The following is a 23,587-nucleotide window of genomic DNA, read 5'->3' as shown; positions in this document are numbered from 1 at the left end:
CACACTGAGACATAATATTTAACTTGGTTCGGCAAATCGCCTACATCCACGGGAGAGAGTCCATATTATTAGAGATTAGAGAAATGATACAATACAAATACATGGAGGAGGAGGATCACTTCACTCTACTCTATTCCCAGCTCTTTTTGCTGCACTTGCAGCTGCTGCAATGGCAGCAAGGCTGCTGCCATTACAGCCCTTCACTTTTTCTCTACTCTCTTGCACACACTCACCACTCTCATCTGTTTACTCTCTAAAATCATGCCTCTTTATAGGCATCCATGGTGCTGCTCCACTTGTTCTTTTGTCAACAATGGTGGCCACCAACTCCAGCTCACCTTCAACAATGGTGGCTGCGAATAGTCAATGGTTGGTGCCGTCCATTTGCTGCACATTAATGGCAACAAACCCAACAATCACCCCCTTTGCCATTCATGTAGGGCAACTGTCCTCTTGTTTCTTCAGCATAGGCTTGCATCTTGCAGCTCACCTTAGAAATTTGAAAAACCTAACATGACACAGAATAAGCAGAACATGATATCATATGAGGGGAGAAAGCAGGAAAAAAGAATGACATCATAAGAGGAAAAACAGCTGAATTTCTAAACAGAAAATACAGCGAAAATCCAAGGGACATGGGAACGGGTCAATACTAGACACCACATGAACAGAAGTTTCGATCTAATATAAACTGAATAGTGATTCCAAAATTCTTTTTTCTCATCCCGGTAAGTTTGGACGCCAACATAATGGTGGCTCTGATTTTCCATAAACTAAGAACTCATACAAGCATGTTAATACATCTCATTAGTTTGAGTTCACTTGATCTCAAATTCTGTATCTTTCCCCTTCAGCATGCCCGAAACCGTAGAAGGCATGATCCACATTTCCCAGCCGCACAATTGCTTCATCGACAGTCAGAGGTGGCATGTCAAAGTACTTTGTGTGAACAGCCTGAAAATGGTGTAGATAATGAGTCTATGGCAGACAAGAATAATATGTCCAGGTGGGCAATGGTTTACCTAGCCAAAAGCATGCATCAAACTTAAAGGTAATAGAAAATATCTTTTACATTGCCACCCGGATGTAAAGAAGAATTTTGAGCGCCAAGCCATGATTTGGAAAGATGAAGATGGTAATACATTTTCCTTGTGCAACAGTCCATAAGTATCTAGCTAAGAGAATCGACATGGTATTCGCAATAGTTCACAAGTTATAATGCTAAAAAATTATATGCAAATTACATGTGCCGTAGTAATCACGAAATGGTACGATGGGGAAAGCCCTTGTTGGGAGTAGAACTATTCATGACAAGTCTATATCAATTAACTCACAAGAATACATAAGACTTTACATTTGATGATATGAAGCTACGGATACTAACTAAATCCACATGAAACAACTAAGACAACATAAATAATAAACTGCAACGACAATTTGGTAAAACAAAAATGTTAAAGAGCCATACCTCATCAAGATAGTCATCATCTTCTTTCCGTGAAACTGCATCTGCATCATCCTCCACCACTTGTGGCATTGGCTCCCTAATCTTCAACCTATTAAGCCCTTTCATGTGTCTACCATGATCAGACTCCTCCTTTATCTTCCTCAACTTACTTTGAATAATTGACGACACCAAATCAATAGTTGCATAGATTGTCTCAGAATCTTCCTCTGCCCTCACCACTCCATGCCTCTTAGTAAACAAAGTAACCTCAAATAAAAACACACCATCCAAAAATTGACAAATTTAAAGCAAACCCAAATAAAAAATATGCTAAAATCCAATTCATAATTTGAAGGATACCTACATTTTCTAATCCTTGGACCTTTCCCCAACTCTCCACCTCTAACTGACAACCTTGCATCAACTTCCCTTACAAGATGACTAAATTTGCCTTTCCTACTTTGTCCTCCACATGCTCTTTTACAGTATCAGTCAACTGCTACATCCAAACATTTTTTACAATCACAAATTAGACAGCAAAATAAATAAATAAATAAAATCCAAACATTATATTACGTTTACAATTCTGACAATAAGAAAAAGAAGAAGATAAAAACTGTATCTTTAAAGAGTTTAAAGACAGCAAAAACCAGAAATGCAAATGTAAAAGAAAAACCGCCAAGTTTTTGCCTTGAATGATTAATTTAATAGAACAGAGAGGACCATTCCATGACATCTTCATTGAATAGCCACCATGGCTCAAAAGGGTTTTTGTTTTCCTTCTAGTTTCAATAAAGTTCACATTTTTGCATAAAAAATGGGACTTGAGGGACACTGTTGGGGAGTGGGTCTTTACGGGATTCACCAAAGAAGAAGCCAGTGAAGTAGTAGGAATTGTTGATGATAATGGGACAAGTGGGTTTTCTAATCTATTTCATGAAAGGATCCTCTTTTGCATGGCCTGGTTATTCTGCTAGTGATGGTTCTCTAGCTGGTTCCACCACCAACAGCTCTAATTGTCCTGCACTGCCATTTTCTTTAGGTATAATGAGACCATACCTCCAGCTTGTTTTTAGTAGACAATATTAATATCATCTCAAATTAAGCATCCACCAGTTTAGCGCCTACATAACAGAACATAGAGGATCAGTGCAAAGAAATTGACTCAAGAACCATAAATTCGTACCAGTTTCTTCATTCCTGAAACCATAGAAGGCATGATCTACATTTTCCAGCTGCTCAATTGCTTCATCTACAGTCAGAGGTGGCATGTCAAAGTAACCTGTTCGAACAACCTGAAGATGGTGGAGATAAATAGTCTATGGCAGACAACGACAATATGTCCGGGTGGCCAATGGTTTAACTAGCCAAAACGCACGCATCAAACTTAAACGTAATAGAAAATATCCTTTCTCTAGTTTCATTTTACATTGACACCCAGATGTAGAGAAGAACTTTGAGTGCCAAGCCATGATTTGGAAAGATGAAGACGGTAATGCGGTTTCCTTTTGCAACAGTCCATAAATATCTATCTAAGAGAACCGATAAGGTATTCGCTACAGTTCACAAGTTATGATGCTAAATCATCTGCAAATTACATGTGCGTAGTAATCGCCAAATGGTGCTATGGGGAAAGCCCTTGTTGGATATTAATGAACTATTCACTACAAGTCTATATTAATGAACTCACAAGAATACATAAGACTTACATTAGATGATATGAAGCTATGGATAGTAACTAAATGCATACAAAACAACTAAGACAACATAAATAATAAACCGCGAACAAAAATGTTAAAGAGCCCTACCTCATCAAGATTGTCGTCATCTTTTCGCTGTGAAACTGTATCTGCATCACTCCCCACCACTTGTGACATTGCTTCCTAACCGACCTTCAACTTATTAAATCCTTTCATGTGTCTACCATGATCGGATTCCTTGTCCTTAATCTTCCTCAACCTGTTGAATAATTGACGACACCAAATCAATACTTGCTTAGATTTCTCAGCATCTTCCTCTGCCCTCACCACCCCATGACTTTTAGTAAACACAGTAACCCAAAATCACAAAAAATCTAAAATTCAATTCATAATTTGAAGGGTACCTTTCTAATCCTTGGGCCTTTCTCCATCTCTCCACCTCTAAGACACAACCTTACATCAACTGCCCGTACAAGATGACAACGTTTCTGAATTGCCTGTCCCACTTTGTACCCCACATGCTCTATAACTGTATCAGTCAACTGTTACATCGAAACATTTGTTACAATAATTAATGATTAATTTGACAGAGGGAGGAGGAACATCCCATGACATCTTCACTGAGTATCCACCATGGATCGAAGGGATCTTTGTTTTCCTTCAAGTTTCAATAATTTTCACGTTTTTTGCATTAAAAAACTGGACTTTAGAGACACTTTTGGGGAGTGGATCTTTGTGGAATTCACCAAAGAAGAAGCTAGTGAAGTAGTAGGAGTTGTTGATGATAATGGCTTGTTTTCAACGAACCCAAGAGAAAAGCCATTGGCAAATTTTCTTATGAGGGTTGTTTGGATTGCTGGAAAATGAAGGAAAATAATGGGGTTTTTTAAAGAGGTATCTATTAACAAGACAAATGGACAAGGACACGTCAGCTAATTGATTCAGTTGGGCCCCACTTTATGTGGGATGAATCTTTATCTGCCAAGTCCACATTCAATTTGTGGGAAACATAAGACATTAGCCACAAATGTATAAGATATTTATAAATTAAGTTTAAGAACAAATAATTTCATCAATTATGTCCAAAGTATTCCAGAGATTTCTCAATTGGATCCTTCTATCCATTTTCTCTCAATTTTAATGTTAATTTTTCCTTTAATAGACCAGTTTCATTGCATAAAACAGTAAAAGTTTATGGAAATAATTTTTAAAAAAATTGATAAAAATACCCAATTGAGAAATATATGGCGTAATGTGGATCTAATTGATAAAATACATTGCTCAGGGTCTTGATTGAGATACATATATAGTTTAAGGTCCAGAATGAGGTTTACCCTGTAATTTACATGCCTGGAGTCTTTAAAGTGGGGCCCACCTTCTCATTGATGGCTCACAAACCATGATCTTGCTTGAGCGACAACAATTATTACCATTAATTAATTATTAACATATACGAAAAAGCATGGCGGATCCCATGGCAAGTTCTTTCTTTTTTTTTTTTCTTTTTTTTTCCAGCAGATGGGTGAAATTCAAAACTTGATTATGGATTAATTTGAGATATAAGGGTTTTTATAAGATATAAGATTTGTATTTATTTGAGATATAAGGGTTTTTATAAGATTTCAAAACTTGATTATGGATTAATTTGATGAGATAATTTTAATTTGTAATATGAAAGAATAATTAAAAATAATAATAATAAAATAATAGTTTGACAGGTTATGTTAAAGTTTTATAAAAAAAATACATATCTTTATAATAGGATCTATCCTTACATTTCAATGCGAGATGGCATAAAATGTTAACTAATTTTTCTTTGTTCATGAAATTCTAATATATATATATATATATATATATATATATATATATATATATATATATTAAAATTAATTCTGTATTAATTTAAAATTAAAAGATAAAATTAAAAATAAAATTCATTTAAAAAAATAAAGCAACTCAACACAGATTTATCTATCAAATCTGAGTCATGAGACTGAGATAATCATATAAAAAAATATCAAAATAAATTATAAAACTTAATTTTCAATCAATTAAAATTTTAAAAACAAAATTTAAAAAAATCAATAAAAAAAATATTAAACTAAATGTTTCAATCATAGTATGGATTAAATCCACTCACTTGAAAGGTCCAATGATATATGAGTCTAGAGAAAAATGACCTACACACACAAAAATACACAAAAACTTAAAGGAAATCAAGCTCAGAAAAATATAGCAATATGCTAGACAAAATGTTTTTGGACCCAGCTTCTCTTTAGGTCCAAGAACATATAAATTTAGTAAGATATTATATCTAAATTTTTTTAAAAAAAATTAGCGAATCTTTATTTATTAATTACTAAAGACGCAACTTAATATCTACAAATTAAGTGAAATTTTATTCATGTTTAGTTTTACATCAAAATATTATAAGTCTTTTTAATACTCTATATTATCCTTTATCTTTAATATAATATGGAGTATTCTATTTTGATAAAATCAAGTTTATTGAAATAATTTAACTTTGAGATTGTTAAAAATCAAACTCTATTTTTTCCCCTATATATCCAGGATAAGTTTACAAGATTTGTGATTAGATAAGTGCATCAGATTAGATTCCATGCAAGCACTTCAGCATTGGCAATAACAGCCACTAATTACTATCAGTCCTAGTATGAGAAAATTGAAGATATATAGCTAGGAATATCCTCTATTAAAAGGAGCCTAGCAGGATCAAACCTTATATTTCAATGCCAGATAGGTAATGCTATGTCTATTCTTCCTTGTATATGTTCATAAACAAGAGGATGAGAGAAGGGAAGAGGTTCATAAACAAATGCCAGAGGATCTTAGCCAAGTTCCCAAAGGGAGGCAAGTATACTTGCAAGCCTTGTGCTGCTTCTCATAAATTCTGACATTGCTCGATGCTTGAATTCACATGAGAGATGCATTTTTCTCTCTCTGAATGCGTTGCTGGTTTCATTTTTCCAGATCACCCGAGAAATCTAAAAAGAGTGGCCCATCTGTTATTCTTATAATAGTTATACCTAGTAGCAACAAAGGTGGGAAGAATATTACCAAAAATGGATTTGTTCTAAACTCCTGAATGGATAGCTGCAAGTTCTCTGCAAGACCAAATCCTTTACATTTGTCTAGAATGCCTCCAGCACCTGAATTCATTTGTCACTTACTCCCCTTTGGAAAGAGGTAACAGAATTTGGTGTTTGGAATTCAAGCTCCCAATTACCAGCTCAAACCCTGATTCTAACCCTTGATTGATTGAACATGGAGCATGATCATTATTAATTGTATTAGTAAAATCCTGCCCCAGTGGTGTTTATCCATTGTTGAACCTCTTGTTGACACAACCACAGCCATGAGACCTCATGTACTGGTCTTCATCATGTCTTTCAACATTCTCCAGATAATTGTATTAATTGGCTGGGGGTTCGATTTAGTCACTCATTTACTCACAGATTATGATGGTACCCATCTCAGCTCAATATCTCTTGCAGCTTCTTTCAGTCTCTCATGAGTTCTTGAGTTTTTGCCAAATCTTAAACCATGTTGTCAGCTCCTTAATCTGAGCTATAGATAAAGTTAGATGCAGGGTAGTTTAATCCTAATCACACGAAAGAAAGTGTCAGGAGTGCAGTAAGAGCGAGACACCTTTTCTACAAATTTTCTGAATTCTAATGAAATCTACGGCAATTTGGAAAAAAAACCAACTCTCTGGCAGGAGGGAGAAGAAAGAAGCGTGGAAAACAGGATCGTTCTCAGGTATCATTAGGAATTGTTTCTAGGACAAGAATAATATGTCCAGGTGGGAAATGGTTTACCCGGCCAAAAGCATGCATCAAACAAGAATAAAATCAATACTTGCTTAGATTTCTCAGCATCTTCCTCTGCCCTCACCACTCCATGACTTTTAGTAAACACAGTAACCCAAAATCACAAAAAATCTAAAATTCAATTCACATTAAACAATAGCTACAAATCTATAAGATAATTATAAATTAAGTTTAAGAACAAATAATGTCATCAATTATGTCCAAAGTATTCCAGAGGTTTCTCAATTGGATCCTTCTATCCATTTTGTCTCAATTTTAATGTTAAGTTTTCCTTTAATAAACCAGTTTCATTGCATAAAACAGTAAAATTATATGGAAAGAATCTAAAAAACAAATTGAGAAAAATACCCAATTGAGAAATATATGGCATATTTTGGATCTAATTGATAAAATACATTGTTCAGGGTCTTGATTGAGATACATATATAGCTTAAGATCCAGAATGAGGTTTACCCTTTAATTTTACATGTCTGGAGTCTTCAAAGTGGGGGCCACCTTCTCATTGAGATGTAAAGATTTTTATAAGATTTTAAAGCTTGATAATGGATTAATTTAATGAGATATTTTATCTGGCGGGGTTATCTTAAATTTGCATAAAAGTTACATATTTATGTGGCATAGCAGTATCAATCTTTACATTTCAATGCGAGATAGGTATGAAATGTTATCTAATTTTTACTTGTACACATCCACTATTTCAGATCATGAAATCCTAATATTTTTATAGAAAATAAATAATATATATATATATATTAAATTCAATTCTTCATCAATTCAAAGTTAAAGTATAAAATTAAAAATAAAATTTAACTAAAAAAAATAAAACAACTTAACACATATTTATCTGTCAAACCTGAATCATAAGATCAGAATAATTCTATAAAAAGATATCAAAATAAATTATGAAACTCAATTCTCAATTAATTAAAATTTTAAAGATGAGATTAAAAATAATAAAAAATGACACAAAAAACTCATGACTCGGGTCAACTGACCAAACTCATATCTTGGATCATAAGATCAAAATAACCTTATAGAACACAAACCAAAATAAATTATAAAGTCTAATTTCCAATCAACTAAATATTAAAAAAAATCAATTACAAAAAATCAAGTCAACTTAGTCTAATCCACGATCTAGGTCATAAAACCTTAATAACCTTATAGAAAATAATTTTGTTTTATAAAGTTCAATCCTCAATCAACCCAATGCTGAATGATTAAATTAAAAAAAAAAAGGATAAAAAATAACACGAGTTAACTCAGGTTAACTTGTCAAACCTGAGTCATATGATTAGGATAATTCCATAGAAAAAAAGAAAGAAAGAAAGAAAAAATATAAAGTTCAATTCTTAATCAATTCAATATTGAAGGATGAAATTGAAAAATAAATATTCAATTAAAAAAGACAAAAAAAAAACTCAATTCAATCTAGCTAACCCGCAAAACTCGTGACTCAAGTCATGAGACCATGATAACCCGGTAGAAAACAAATCAAAAAAGAATTATGAAACTCAATTTCAAATCAATTTAATATTGAATGATGAAGTTGAGAAACAAAATAATAATTAAAAATGATAAAAAAAAATTAACTCAAGTCAACAAGGCTAACCCCTCAAACTCACAACTCAGGTTATAAAACCGAGATAACTTCATAGAAAGTAAATTAAAATAAATTATGAAATTAAATATGCAGTAAGTCCAATATTGAAGGATGAAATTAAAAAAAATATAAAATATAAAATATAAAATAAAAATAAAAATAAAAATAAATCATAAAAAATCTTGATGACCGAAGTAAAGAAAAATTCTTAATATGCATATAGAATAAGAAATCTCACCTGTCAATTTATTGTTGGACGCGAGAATAAGGACTTCCAAATACTCTTGTTTGAAAATTAAGCTTAGGATTGAACCATGCAAGTGATTATTGCTCAAATCAAGGTATTCAAACGAATGATCGATGTTGGAATTCACTTATATTGCCTATGAAATTAATGATTGTTATGAAGGTCCAAATAACCTAAAGAAAGAAGAGTAAACAAAAAGGATGGTATTGTTCCATTGAACAAGTTACTAAATAAATATAGACTGTCCAGATTTGAAAGGTTTTCAAATGATGATGGGATTTCTCCTCTCAAATTATTATTTGAGAGGTCTAACATTCTAAGCTGTGTGAGATTACCAAGCAGAGCTACATTTGTCCTTCGAATGTCACAATTGTGAAGTAACATATATTCTAACGACTTGAGCTTACTGATGAAGTCATTTTCTAAATAAACTGAAATTCTTGTATCAGAAAGTACCAACTGCCAAAGGACATTACTCATATTGTAGGAAGGAAAAGAGCCAGTGAGGCCTTCGTTGTTTGCCAAACTAAGTGAGTACTCTTAGCTTGGTTAGGTTTTGAACAATCTTGTCAAAAGAGATTGTTTCTAGACTTAGATGTTTGTTTGAGATATCAAGTGAAACCAATTTGGAGAGATGAGAGATTTCCAAAGGAACTTGGCCTGCAAAACCTGAATGAGTTAGGTTAAGATGCATCAAATTGGAAAACTGGCCAAATTGAGAAGAGATATTGGAGAAGTTGAAATCTGTAAGAGAGGACGAGCTTCTGAAGATGATGAAGAGAGAAGAGAGAATTATTGGAATGCGGGGTTCCGTAAAGCATGCTGAAAGAGAGGTCTAGTTCAGTCACTTGCCCGGTTTTCAGGTCACAAGCAGCAGTCTGTACCCTCTTTCCATGACTCTGTCTTGGGATATTGATCATATTGATAATTTCTAGCAAACCAAAAAGGAGAACTCTGAATGGAAAAGGATTTTTTGAATTGAAGCAGAGAAAGAGCAACTAAATATGTTTTAAATTGAACTCCTGTTTGTCCAAATGATATGTAACCTTATTCTTTTTTCCAAGAATATATGTAAAGTTCATAGAAGAAAGGATACTACAAGCATTTGAAATCTCATTGAAATAACCTTGTAAATATCACATACAAGTATCACATCCTAGTTAATTGGTATTTTAGGGATTGCTGATTTTAGGGATTACAAGTATCACATCCTAGTTAATTGGTATATCAAAATGGTTTCCCGAACATGGTTGAGTCGAGTTAGAGTTGTGGAGGTAATGAAGAACCCTAATTCTTCAATTATATGGTTACATGTAATGTAAAAAGTTTAACTTGATATGAATTGACATATATGGATGGTCAGCCCAATCGTCCTTGGAATCACCTTTCGTTCTTTTGCACCAAAAACTCATAAAAAATGATTCCAAATCAAACACCACAGACACCCTCCAAGAAGGCAACAATTTTGCTGAAAGGTGTAGGCACTAAATATCTCCGTTTAAATCACCTTCAGTGGGAAATTATGTTTCATCTTTAGCTGCTTAATAGATTACATGATGGGTGGTGATGCATAAATGCAATAATAAGCTATGATTACGATCGAGTACTTTTTTTTAATTAAATTTGACATGCTTGAGAGAGGTTGACTTTTGAGTTAGCTGATTCATTAATTCTTTACTTGAGAAAGATCTAAAAAAGTCAAGCCAGGATTGTTTCGGTTGACCTAAATCAATAACCTGTTAACATTTTTAAATTTTTTGACCAACATTTTAGAACAGTATTCAATGTAAGTAGGTTGACTTTATAGATTAAAAAATAATTTGGATAACTTGTAAAAACATAGTTTGACTCAGAAACATATTTAAGAAGATATATATATATATATTTAATATTAAAATAACAATATATTAGATTAATTTAGGTCAAACCAAGTTAACATATCACATCCATGACTCGAGTTATGAAAATAGCCCTACATAAAAAAATCAAAACAAATTATAAAGTTGAATTCCCCATTAACAAAAAATTAAAGGATAAAATTGAAGAAATCAATTGAAAAAAGGACCTAAAAAAATAATCTATGCTAACCTATCAAACCCACAACTCGAGTTATAATATCAAAATAACCCCATAAAAATCAAATCAAGACAAATTACAAAGTTTAATTCTCATTCAACCTAATATCATTGGATAAGATTAAAACAATAAATCAAATAAAAAACTAGGTTTGAAACATTTTGTTATGTATTAAAGTTAAATCATTTTTCATATTTTAAATGCATATATGGATTAATTAACGTATACACAATAAAGAATTTATTGTGAGTTTATTTTGAATTGTAACTCGAAATAGTAATTCAAGAAATAAATTATGTTTATGATAAATGTTTGAAAGTGTATCGATTTTAATTAAAATATTTATTGATGCGGTAGAAGGATAGTAAAAAGATGCAGGCAGGTATAAAATTTCTTGATAAAGAAGTTCCTTATTTAGTGTACCGCAAATTATTCCCGCTATGAATGGAATGATGATTTAAGTATTGAATATAAATCAAAGAATGTGCGCATTATTATACTATATTTTAAAATATATGAGAAAATTATTGTACTTGTACTGTGTATATAGATTATTTGCACTGTGAATTACAATGTAAATGTTCAGAAAACAATTTAAAAAGACAAGGTGCGATTGTTAAGTTTACACAATTTAAAAAGATAAGGTGTGATGCACCTATCTAGAGTATGTGAACGTGCTGCTACTCCATGCAATTGTCCAGTTCCTACAGCTTCTCCTGAATATTGACGAGCTATTGTTCAACATAAATAAAACTTTGCTGGAGAGTGGGTTTTCGATCTCTACCGTCCAGAATGAAGGCAACATTCAGGCGCACCACATATCCAAAAATAAACATGATCCAGCAGTGGAAGAGAGAGAAATCGGTCGGCAACCAAAACTGTCATGCAGGTGTATTTCCTTTTGTTTTCCAGGAAATTTACGATGATGATTTATGTCAAACGGATTATGTGTCTTCAAATCCCTCCAGTCAGTTAGTAAAGGAGTGTGAGAAGAACAATATATCCAGAAATCAGCATAATCCAACAGTGTATTCCAGAGATATGGCCACCGGAGCATTATTAGCTCCTCCAAATTCTGCACTTCTCTCTCTAGCCGAATTTTCTCTATTGTCTCTCACCTTTTTGTTTTTTTGAATTGGTGGCCTCTTTGTTGTTCTAAAGGTATATTTACCCCTAATTACAATTTTGTCCCTCATTTATGCCTTTATGTCTTTTATTTTATTTTTCATGTACACTATTCGGCTTGTTTCTACTTAAATCGCTAGTATTTACCGAACTCCGATTAGGATGAGATCTTTAACCAAGGTAAGAAAACATATTAATAGACTTCATGCAAAACTTCATTCCGATCCGATAATTGAATTGAGAGCTCTGCTTTCTAATGTAAAATTGGTCAGTTCATGAATTTTCATCAACGATCCAAATTTTCTTGTTCAATCTTCACATAAAATTATATCAATTATCCTTCTAAACCTCTAAGGTCATTTTATTATTTTGGAATATATTCATTTTAAAATTTCCACCTTTATTTATTTATCGGGTATTATTATCGTTTCAAAGTAATGTCACTGATTTTTAATCGGTGCTTGCACCTTCAGTCCTATAATTTTCATTGCACTATCCCTTATTATAATTTATTCTTTATTACCTCACTTATTCCTTAGAAACATTTTATCATTTTCCTCGTTATTTTATCCATCAAAACGCGTTACCAGTTTCTCTATCCTTATGAATTCTAAACCAAAATTCATTTTATAGAGGCCATCCCCTCCATTATATATCATTATTCATCTATTATTTCTTATCTTGGTTTTCATCACTTATTGAGATCATACCATTTTCAGTCTTACGTTTACATGGAAGTTTACACATCTGCATATTTAAATTATAAATTTCTAGGGTTTCACAATATTTGTTGTTCAATGGATGTTATAAAGATTGTGGTTGTGATGATGATGATGTTTGTAGGATTGAAACTCATGACGACTGGGTCATGATTAAGTTATGAGATGTGGGATATTATAATTGTAAACATGTTATATGTCAATAACTTGGGACCTCCTGGTATAGGAGAGACTCTGCCGAAATTTTGATAGACTTTTATATGAAAACTGTATAAAAAAATTTACCTATATTTTTACGTACCAAATCATAGGAAAGTAACTATAAATACATATGAAAGTATGGAGCGTTACAATGTCAATATACTAGTTTGTACGTTAAACTATGCACATGCATCAAAGTGTTGTTCGATTTGATTAACTAGTCGATATAAATAAAACGAAGAGAGTTCTATGGCATTTTTTTTGAGAAAAAAAAGTTATTTTTATTATGGGTGAGAAATGTTTATGATATTTGTTTTTCTCTAACATAAGATTTGTGGTTATGAAAGGAGTGTTTAAGAGTATGACAGTGGTTGCGGTTCAAAGTGCATTTTGCTTAGATATGCATCAAAATATTTTTTTATTTTTAAAAAATTATTTTTTATATTAGCACATCAAAACGATTTAAAAATATAATAAAAAAATAATTTTAATAAAAAGAATTCATTTTTTTAGGAAACGCAGTTGAAACCGCGTTTCCTAACACTGCCTAACTAGAGAAGATGATGAAGTTACATCTAGACAGCAAAATCCAACTCCTTGGTTATTGAAACTGAGTATAAAATCTAAGATTATCAGTGAAGTTGTATCAATTAAAATGATATTGTTTTAATTTTTTTCAATTAACTTAGATTTTGAATGAATCAACTAGATCATGATTTAATTTATCAGGTCATTTAAATCACATTATTTAACTTTCACTTGATTTTTTTCAACACCTAACATGAATTAATCGTTGTGAGATCAATCCGTTGACGGAGTTTAATAGCTTGTTACAAATAAATTACGCCATTTTACACTTACTTTTTGGGAGTAAGAACTCAATTTTGAAAGGGACGGTGAATTTCATCCATTGCACTTTCTTTTTACCTTTTACTGGAACTCAATTTTGAAAGGGACGGTGAGTTTTAGTTTTAATTCTAGGTGGGCTCGATTGGATTGCTTTGTTAAAAAAATAATCACATTGACAAAAAACCAAAGGGACTATTGTCAATTGCTGACTATAAGTGTGGAGCGTCTTATAATCTGATTTCTATGGAATTCTAGAAAATCTTCTATACCATAAATAATATACATTTAATTGGACTTGAAAAATATAGCCTCATTGATTAAAATTAAATTTGCCTTAAATTATTATTATTATTATTGGCTTTTAAAAAAACTTCATTAAGTCTAGAAATAGAAATAGGGCTTATAGCTTTAATAAGACTTCACCCCAAAATTTAGCCAGTCCTTTCCCAGCCCAACCCTAACCACTCATCATAGCCCAAACCCTAACTACTACCACCACCAAGTCCACCAGCAGATAAATTTCCAACACAACCCCAACAGACCACCCAAAAAGAACTCCAAACCAAGGACATTATTCTACTTTAAACACACATACAAAATCCAGAAACCCCTCACCCCCCTCCTCCTTCTTTATTCCCCAAGAACTCCCAAAGCTTAAAAACAATAAAAAGACTATCAAACACAATATAACTTCAATAAATCTTATACCTTTTTCCTTTATTATTTTTTACGTAAAAACCTTAATATCATCTATTAGGGGTTCTTCAGAAACCAAGTTTTTTGCAAGAACTAGTGTTAAATGCAGCAAGTGCAGCTTTAAGTTGTTTGGTATTGTTTGCTGGGCTCAGGAAACTTGACCTAAATCGTGAAGCATCAAAGAAAGCCCTTGAACATAAGAAGGAAATCGCCAAGCATTTGGATCGTCCCCTTATCCAAACAAACCCTTATGAGGTGTGTGTCAAAGTTTCTGTTTTTTTTGCATTTTTTTTTTGAGTTTTTTTTTTTTTTTTTTTTATAATTTTTGAAGGATTCTGTGAATCTTGGTTATGGGGGTAATTAATGGAATATAGGGTTTGTTTTGGTTTATTGTTTTTTGGAGGATTCTGTGAATTTTGGTTATATGGTTAGATAATGGAACGAAGAATTTTGTGAATTTGGATTATAGGGTTAGTTAATGGCATATAGGCTCTGTTTTTATTAAGTGCTATTGGTTTTATTATGTGCTTGAATTGTCATTTATCTGCAAAAGTTTGAATTTTGTGTGTGATAGTGGGGTTGAGGTTGATATTGCAATGAGGGATGTGGGTGGTTTATTGTAGGGAAAAGGAATTGGGGAGATTTGGGTGTTTTAGTGTAGATAGGTGCTTTAATCGGTGTTTGGGATATGGGGGAGTGACTGCTTGTGCCGAATGGAATGGGATTAAGTTTCCAGTTTTGCTGGGATGAATGGAGTTGCTTTGTTGTAGTCGAAACTAAGTTCATTTCAGATTGAGTTGTTTGTTGAACTTTTGAACTGGTGGGTTGGAGTTTAGGCCTCTTGTGGCTGAAAAGTTCGAATTCTTGTATGACAATGGAGATGGGGGCTATGGGATTAAGATTGTGATGAGGGATCCTGTTGGTCCAGTGGGTTATTGTAGGGAATAGGGATTGGGGGATTTGGGTTTTTTTAGTGAAGATAGGTAATTTAATTAGTTTTTGGAATGTGGGGGAGTGATTCCTTGTGCCGAATGGGGTGTGTTTGAGTTTCCAGTTCTGTTGTGATGAATGAAGTTGTTTTGTGTTGGTAGAAACTAAGTTCATTTCTGATTGAGTTGTATATTGAGCTTTTGTACTGGAGCGCTGGAGTTTAGGCCTTAGGGTTGATGTTATAGCATGATTGAATTGTCATTTACTTGCAAGAGGTTTGAATTTTCTATGATAATGGGATGAGGACCATGAGGTTAAGACTGCAATGAGGGATGTGTGTGGTTTGGTGGGTTAATGGAGGGAACAGTGATTGGGGGATCGAGGTGTTTTGGTGAAGATAGGTGTTTCGATTAGTTTTCGGAATGTTGGGGAGTGATTGCTCATGCCGAATGGGATATGATTAAATTTCAAGTTTTGTTGGATGGAAGGAGTTGTTTTGGGTTGGTGTTATAGCTCTGTTGTCATTGTTTATACAACCATAGACAGTTATAATATTTCCTGGTGTCTTCAAACGCGCCATTTGTTTTCTAGGCTGTCCATAATTTGTTGATTGCTACCACGCAACAAATACTTAGAGTTTCTAATGTCAACTGAATACATGAAAATATCCATCATATGGAGTAGATTTGAGTCTCTGTTATATAATAAACTAATGGCACATGATTAGTTACAGTTATGCGAGTTCACCTTTTTGAAAATGTTACTTCGTGAATGCTGATGGCTACTATGTTCAGTAATAGCCTCCTGCGTGACTGACTGGGTTAAGGTTCATAGTTGGAAGAAATTAAATTTGAAGACTTAGCCTTGAACCAATATGATGGCTATAACTTTTCAATTATGAAACCTTCTGATTGCAATTACTTTGTGGAAGATTTAAACTGCTTTGTAACAATCAAGCCTATGTTCTAAACACTATCCAATGTGGCCATGTTCTCATGTTGAAAATATAATTGATTGGAATAGAGGCTTTAGGATTTATGGCCGGTTTAATGGTTTATTAATATGCTGCAATTGTGTATTTTTATTTTTGAACAGGATGTCATAGCATGTGATGTTATAAATCAGATCACATAGATGTGGAATTTGAATCAATTGGAGGATTGGAATCTATCAAGCAAGCTTTGTATGAACTGGTGATTCTTCATCTGCGGAAACCTGAGCTCTTCACACACAAAAAACTTCTTGGTCCACAAAAGGGTGTATTGTTATATGGACCTCTCTGATAATTGAAGCAAGGTAGTACTTTGTGAACATTCTTAACTAAGATTGAACATTCCTAACTTGTCCTTCTTGAAGATATTTATTAGCAGCAAGATTTTGTTGGATGCTCTATTAACTTTAAAAAACTGGGCACTGTGGCTTCCTTATCTAATGGATCTTCCTCTGATGAATGAGATTGCGAAATGATCACAATTTTGGTATTTTTGTTGTTGTGTGGTATTTCTATGTATCCTACATTAGGGATATAACAAAAGTAACTGAATAGCATACATTCTGGCAATTGTGAAAGTGGTCATTACTGTATTTAGCAACTACATCTTTGTGTTGAAACCATCCCTCATTATATTCTTTTCTGCATCTGAATCCATGCAAATCTTGTTGGTTCGGTGCTGACTAGAAACAGATTTAGAAGTAATTAACTAAGTTTGCGTAGTTACTTTTTTGCTCCTATCGAAGTTTTCATAATCTGATTGGTGTTGATTCTTTTCTATGCTATTGCAGTTGCTGTTGTTTTTAGCCTGGCTTATAAACTCCAGCCTGCTTTTATATTATTGAAGAGGTTGATAGTTTTCCGGGTTAGGGTCGTACTACAAATCATGAGGCATGAAACCTAAGTTCATGGCATTATGGGATGTGTTGACTACAGATCGTGAGTTCTTACTCTTGAAACAAGTGCTGCATTTGTGTAGTCTTTAAATGCAGTGACTTGCTAGAATCCCTTTCATGTAAGATTTGTGAAAGTGTGATTTATTCATGGGCCTGGCTTGGCAAGACTCAGTGATAATATTCTTACAGAGAATGCACAAGTGATGGTACTTGCTGCAACCAACTGAACTTCAGAACTCAATGAAGCAATCCTCCAACGTCTTCCTTAGGCCTTTGAAATTGGGATACTGAGATCCTGAAGGTTGTTTTGAAAGGGGAGAAGATCAAAAGCAAAATTGACTTTGATTGCATAACAAGTTTGTGTGAGGGCTACACTGGTTCTCATCTGTGATTTGTTATAATCCCAGCTAATTCTTAAAGGTATTTTTATTGATTTGTAATATTTGCATAAAAATCCCATGCATGCCTGAGGGTGTCATGGAAAAGTTTTTGTAATTGTTGCCTGTTGTGTTCTATCCAAAACCAATGACTTCCATTGCAATGGATAGAAGATAGTATGGTTCCTCATGAGAACTAGAAGAAATTAAACAAATTGTTGTTATGGACTAAAAGGGATAGCTATTGGTGTCAAAAATATTATCTGGAGGATTTTATCTTTCCATTGTTTGAGCTTGCTGTGGATTTTTTTAATCCTTTATTGAGTTTCTACATCGTGATTCTTTCTCAGGCACCAAGGCCATTGTCTGAGTCAGACTTGCAGGGAGTTCTTGGCACATCAACTAAGACTACGGTTGCTGCAAATGAGTACAGTAGGTCAAGCTCACATTCACCTGGGTGGCCAGGCAGTCAGATGACTATCAGGTTCAAGCCACAACTAATGAGCTCTCTAAACTCATAGTATCTCAAATCTTGAATCTTCAGTCGGATAATCAGGACCCTTGAAATTTGAAATATTCATCTGTTTTTTCTTAATATGAGGCCAAGAGAAATTGTATTTTAAATTATTTTAATGTTTTCCCTATTCTGAAATGTTCAAAGTAGAATATGTTGTTTTTAGGTGACTCAAAATTGCAGATTCGCTGTAGCATAGAGCTCTTAACATGGTATTAATACATATCTTTTCTTTTGCTTTAGATATAAACTTGCCAATCACCAATGTTGACTGATTTTGTTGATGATTTGACTCTGTTTGTTACACTTTTTAGTAGTCATGAATGACTTAGAAGATATCAAAATTATTCTATTTTGCTTGCGAATATTGCTGCTGTTGTGAGAACAGAATTGTTTTAATTCTTATAAATCTGTTCATAAAATTTACAATACTCCAAGAAAGGGGGATTGATTTAAGTGATCAAGAATAAGGAAATGAACGCATAAAAAAGGACCCAAAACATAAATGATTTTATAGTTAACACAAACTATTGCTTGCATACATGGAATCTTTTTCATAGAAGTAACACCTAATTAACCTTGAATGAAAAAGAAGAAGAAGAAGAAAGAAAGTAAAGGGAATCCAATACCATGAATCTGCCACCCTGGTGTTGTTTCAATGTCAAATCCACTTGATATCTTGTTTGTTCTGCAAAATTAGAAAGGTAAGACTGATCAAATAAATTGTGGAGAAAATATAGCCTAACATAAACTATGAACATAAAATTTGAAAACTCAAATGCTTGCAAAACTTACTTGAAAATATCAATTGCATTATTTAGTTTCTTCTAGCACCATATCTGGCAACATTCTTCTTTGTTTTTTTGTTGTTGAGATTCCATTTATCTTCAACCATCCTAAAAAACCATGAAGGTTTTTTTGTTCTAAACACAACGTATCCTGTTGCAACTCCAAACACAAACCCACATCCATACCCCATTGCCACAGCTTTCCATCCAAATCCATCTCCAAACAATGTTGAATCATCTCCTTCATCAAAGCTTGATGGCAGCAATGATGGTGCCTCATCACCGTAGCATTCTTTTAGTACTTGAAATCCACATAAACCCAAGTTTCCTTCAAATGAGGTTGCAGTAAAGGTGTTGAACTGCTCTCCACTTGGTATACGCCCCTCGAACTGGTTATGTGAAAGGTTTAGGATGGCAAGAAATGTTAGACCCTCCAGCTGCATTGGAATCCTTCCGGTAAGTAAATTTGAAGATAGATCTAATGACTCCAAATTAGTCAAAATTCCCAATGATGATTGGATATGACCTGTAAGGGAATTATGAGAAAGGTTGAGCTGTTGGAGTGCTTTAAGCTTTCCGATCACTTTTGGAATCTCTCCGGTGAAATTGTTATTTGACAAATCAAGTACTCTGATGGTACTTTGTATCTTTGGAAACTCAATTTCTACACCTTTTCATGTCAAATCTATGGAATAGACATAGCTAGAGTAACTTGTTGCATTCATGTAAATCATGTTTTGATCCGAGGCCATCATTGCTTCAAGACTATTGAAATACCCAGTTGGCAATGACCCACTAAAATCATTGTCAGAGATGTCAAGAATCCGTAATGTAGAGAAGGAATTATGTGCAGTTGGACCCTTCACAAAACCTTGGAGTTTATTGGATTTTAGGACAAGAATTTGCAGCTTTGGAAGCTTTTCTAGAAAGTAGGGAAATGTATCCTCAATCTTATTGTTGCCAAGATCAAGAACTTCCAACATTGCACAGTTGTTGATAGACGATGGTATTTTCCCTTCGAATTCATTTCCATTGAGGTTGAGATATTCCAAGCTATTATCCTTTGTAAATGTTGAAGGGATAATGCCTTGAAGTTTGTTCATGCCTAGATGCAATACTGAGAGCGAGTTGCTGAAGTTCCCCAAACATAGTGGCGTAGAACCACTCAAGCTGTTGTTGGACAAGTCCAGGAGTATAAGGAATCTCAGCTTGCAAATAGAAGAAGTAATCTCACCTGTCAATTTACTAGTGGACGCAAGAATAAGGACTTCCAAGTTCTTTTGTTTGAAAATCGAACTTGGGATTGTACCATGCAAGTGGTTATTGCTCAAATCAAGGTAAATCAATGAATAGTGTTGGAGTTCACTTATATTCCCTATGAGATTATTGTCATGAAGGTCAAGATAATACAAAGAAGGAAGAGCAAACAAAAAGGATGGTATTGTTCCATTGAACAAGTTACCATATAAACTTAGACCCAATAGATTTGAAAGGGTTTTTAATTGAGAATGGATAGGTCCTCCTAGTTGATTATTTGATAAATCTAAATATGAAAGATTAACTAGGTTAGCCAAAGAATCTGGAACTTGACCCATAAAATTATTGGAATAGAGAATCAAGTATTGAAGGTGTACAAGGTTTCCAAGTGACGATGGGATCTCACCGGTCAAATTATTACTTGAGAGGTCTAAATAAACGAGCCGTGTGAGATTAGCAAGCGGGGCTAGATCTGACCTTATAATGTTACAATCACGAAGAGACATATATTCTAATGACTTTAGATTACTGATTAAGTCGTTTTCTAAATAAACTGAAATTCTTGTATTAGAAAGATACAACCGAGAGAGGACATTACTCAAATTGGACGAAGGAAAAGAGCCAGCGAGGCCTTGGTTGTATGACAGATCCAGTGATTCAAGGTTTGGGAGGTGAAAGATGTTACCCGGGAATTTCCCCTGCAATCCACAACCAAGGAGCGAAAGATATGACAAAGAAGAGGACAAATTGGTCAAGGAATTAGGTGCAACCAAAGACATATTTACAGAGCTCAAATCAAGTTCTCTAAGCTTGGTTAGGTTTCGAACAAGCTTGTCAAATGAAATTGGTTCTAGATTCAAATAGTTGTTCCAAGAGAAATCAAGTGAAACCAACTCAGTGAGTTGCTCAAAATCATATGGAATTGAACCAGTAAGACTGTTCCTTCCAAGATCCAAGTACTGCAGGTGCTTAAATTTCCCCATCGAGGATGGGAGTTTTCCTTGCAATCCACAGCCAATGAGTTTGAGTGATGACAGAGAAGAAGACAGATTCATCAAGGAATCGGGAACAACTAGTGACATGTTTACCCAACTCAGATGGAGTTCTCTAAGCTTGGTTAGGTTTCGAACAAGCTTGTCAAAAGAAATTGGTTGTAGACTCAAATTGTCATTATCAGAGAGATCAAGTGAAACCAATTTGGAGAGTTGAGAGATTTCCAATGGAACTTGGCCTGCAAGATCTGAACCACTAAGGTTAAGAAGCGTCAGATTGGAGAACTGGCCAAATCCAGAAGAAATATGGGAGGTGTTGAAATCATTGAAAGAGAGGTCGAGCTTTTGAAGATGATGGAGAGAGAAGAGAGAATTATTAGAATGCAGGGTTCCGTGAAGCATGCTGCAAGAGAGGTTCAGTCCAGTGACATGCCCGGTTTTCAGGTCACAAGAGACCCCATTCCACAAGCAGCAGTCTGTACCGTCTTTCCATGACTCTGTTTTTGGAAAGGGATACTGACAATTGTAGTAGTCCGATGAAGCAGAACTATTAATGGAGAATGATTGTTTGAATTGAAGGAGAGAAAGAGATTGGTGATGAGCACACAAATGAGAAGAAGAGGAGGAGGAGGAGGAGGAGTAATTTGAGGAGAGTGGAGATGAAATTGTAGAATGGAAATGGAAGACAAACAGAAAGAAAGAGAAAGATTGAGAGAGGGACAGTGGTGAACACCCCATGGCCGCCTTTGAGGATTCAAAGTATAACTGGGAATTAAGGATGAGAAGTAAAGAGAAAGGCATTATTAGTAGTATTTATAGACAAACCAGTCTGAGATTGTATACTGTCGAAATCAAAGTCACCGGGAGAAGCATTAAACGCTACAGAAACACAATATGAACAATACCTTTTTCAGGATTTAATGATTATAAAAATAAAGTAAGAATAAAAACCGATGGAAATATGCAATATGTAAGGTTCCTATCAAGAAGAGCTCCCTTAATTCACTGACATGTTTGAAATTCAATATCAACTAAGATTTATAATTTTAATATTAGATAAAATAGAAATTTTTGATGGAATGATTTATAATAAATTAATTTATTATAATCCTTGTCTAATTAGAATATTAGATTTCTTATTAGATTAGGATTTCTTTTAAATAGTTTAATTTCCTAATTAGCTAGGACTTTAAGCCTATAAATAGACTTGTAATCTTTTTTTTTTTGGTTAATAGTCGGAATTTTATTAAGAAAAAAGGCTACAAAGATAATAGCCTAACTTACATCAGATGAACAAATAAAGAAAAGGAAAGCACAAAAACTGTTGCATGAAACAGGGGAGAGCAACAAATGGGGGAACAAACAAATCATAAGAAACCAACTTCTCCCGACTAAACATTCTCTATATTAAGCTCTAAAGAGTTGGAATCAAGCCTCAGCCATAAAGCAATACTTTGGCGCACCATGAAAAAACAAATTTGAAAGTTAGGGGCAGCGTCATTAAAAATAACATCATTTCGGTGAAGCCAAAGATTCCAAACAACGCATGAGAAAAGAAGCTGCCATGAGAGATTCTGCTGCTTGCCTTTAACCATAGAAGACCATTGGTAGCACATGTCATCAACAGATTTTGGAAAAACACTGCAAAAGCCCCGATTAGAAAGCAGTTTCATCCATATATTCCAAGTGAAGTGGCAGTGAATGAAGAGGTGACTTGAAGATTCCAAGCTTTTATTGCAGAAAGCGCATCTTGACTCCTGAAGGGTGAGGTAGTCATGTTGAAATAGAAAATCTCTTGTGGTTACTTTGTCTTGGACAAGGAGCCAAAGAAAAAGTTGCACTTTTGGTGGGGTTAGTTTTATCCAAATAGAAGATTGGAATGGTTTGGCACCACCGTAGAGCAGCTGGTCCATCATTTTGGAGCAAGATTTTACACTGAAGAGGCCATCGTTGTTGAGGGTCCAGATTTTCTTATCCATCTTGTGGCAGAACATTGGCTTGGATTCCAGCAAGGTTGATAAAAGTGATAGTTGTTCTTGCTCAAAATGAAATAGAGGTCTGCGTCATTGTAGAGACCAGAGCCAGATTCCATTGCTCCATCTACCCATGTCAACCACCAAAGCAGATTTAGAGGAAGATAAAAGATATAGCCTAGCGAAGGCTGTTTTGAGAGGGTAGTCACCAATCCAGTTGTCTAGCCAAAAGGATGTTAAACTGCCATTCCCCACCATGAATTTGGAATGATTCGTGAAGACATGGTGAACGTCGGTTTGAACAATGGACATAATATCCTTCCAGATCTTGGAGGGTTGGTTGTAGAAAATTGGG

The 23,587-nt window shown here is 34.1% G+C and overlaps 2 protein-coding genes and 1 long non-coding RNA gene across 4 annotated transcripts; 1 reads left to right on the top strand and 2 right to left on the bottom strand.

Annotated features, from left to right (window-relative positions):
• Positions 1-4,005, bottom strand: LOC18109374 (ribosome-binding factor PSRP1, chloroplastic). Of its 2 annotated transcripts, none has more exons than XM_024582585.2 (6): positions 3,552-4,005; positions 3,256-3,406; positions 2,634-2,742; positions 1,812-1,943; positions 1,469-1,714; positions 1-954 (listed from the first exon to the last, which is right to left on the bottom strand). In XM_024582585.2, the coding sequence occupies exons 4-6, from the start codon at positions 1,866-1,868 to the stop codon at positions 829-831; spliced, it is 429 nt and encodes a 142-aa protein (XP_024438353.1). In that variant the 5' UTR covers positions 1,869-1,943; positions 2,634-2,742; positions 3,256-3,406; positions 3,552-4,005; the 3' UTR covers positions 1-828. The 2 variants fall into 2 exon arrangements, with proteins under 2 accessions (XP_024438353.1, XP_024438355.1); XM_024582587.2 differs by having other exon boundaries at positions 2,634-2,699.
• Positions 4,006-17,227: 13,222 nt separating this feature from the next.
• LOC18103219 (uncharacterized) lies at positions 17,228-18,472 on the top strand. Its single transcript, XR_002977112.2, has 2 exons — positions 17,228-17,751; positions 18,059-18,472. It is a non-coding gene; the product is annotated as an uncharacterized LOC18103219 (long non-coding RNA).
• A 240-nt stretch (positions 18,473-18,712) lies between these two features.
• LOC18103220 (receptor-like protein 9DC3) lies at positions 18,713-22,060 on the bottom strand. The gene is made up of 2 exons (XM_024582581.2): positions 19,018-22,060; positions 18,713-18,910 (listed from the first exon to the last, which is right to left on the bottom strand). Exon 1 carries the CDS (start codon positions 22,058-22,060, stop codon positions 19,685-19,687), a length of 2,376 nt encoding a protein of 791 aa, XP_024438349.1. The 3' UTR covers positions 18,713-18,910; positions 19,018-19,684.
• Positions 22,061-23,587: the final 1,527 nt, after the last annotated feature.

Source organism: Populus trichocarpa, chromosome 12 (genome assembly GCF_000002775.5).
Source record: "Populus trichocarpa isolate Nisqually-1 chromosome 12, P.trichocarpa_v4.1, whole genome shotgun sequence".
Classification (NCBI taxonomy): domain Eukaryota; kingdom Viridiplantae; phylum Streptophyta; class Magnoliopsida; order Malpighiales; family Salicaceae; genus Populus; species Populus trichocarpa.
This window is presented reverse-complemented; position numbering and strand designations above follow the sequence as displayed.

What these genes read in the sequence shown, in the direction of transcription:
- LOC18109374 (XM_024582585.2), bottom strand. Translation starts at nt 1,868, where the DNA reads ATGCAAGGTTGTCAGTTAGAGGTGGAGAGTTGGGGAAAGGTCCAAGGA. An exon ending in AGGTCCAAGGATTAGAAAAT is followed by an intron (nt 1,715 to 1,811) that starts GTAGGTATCCTT and finishes TTTTTATTTGAG; the next exon opens with GTTACTTTGTTTACTAAGAG. An exon ending in ATGATGACTATCTTGATGAG is followed by an intron (nt 955 to 1,468) that starts GTATGGCTCTTT and finishes CACCATTTTCAG; the next exon opens with GCTGTTCACACAAAGTACTT.
- LOC18103220 (XM_024582581.2), bottom strand. Translation starts at nt 22,060, where the DNA reads ATGCCTTTCTCTTTACTTCTCATCCTTAATTCCCAGTTATACTTTGAA.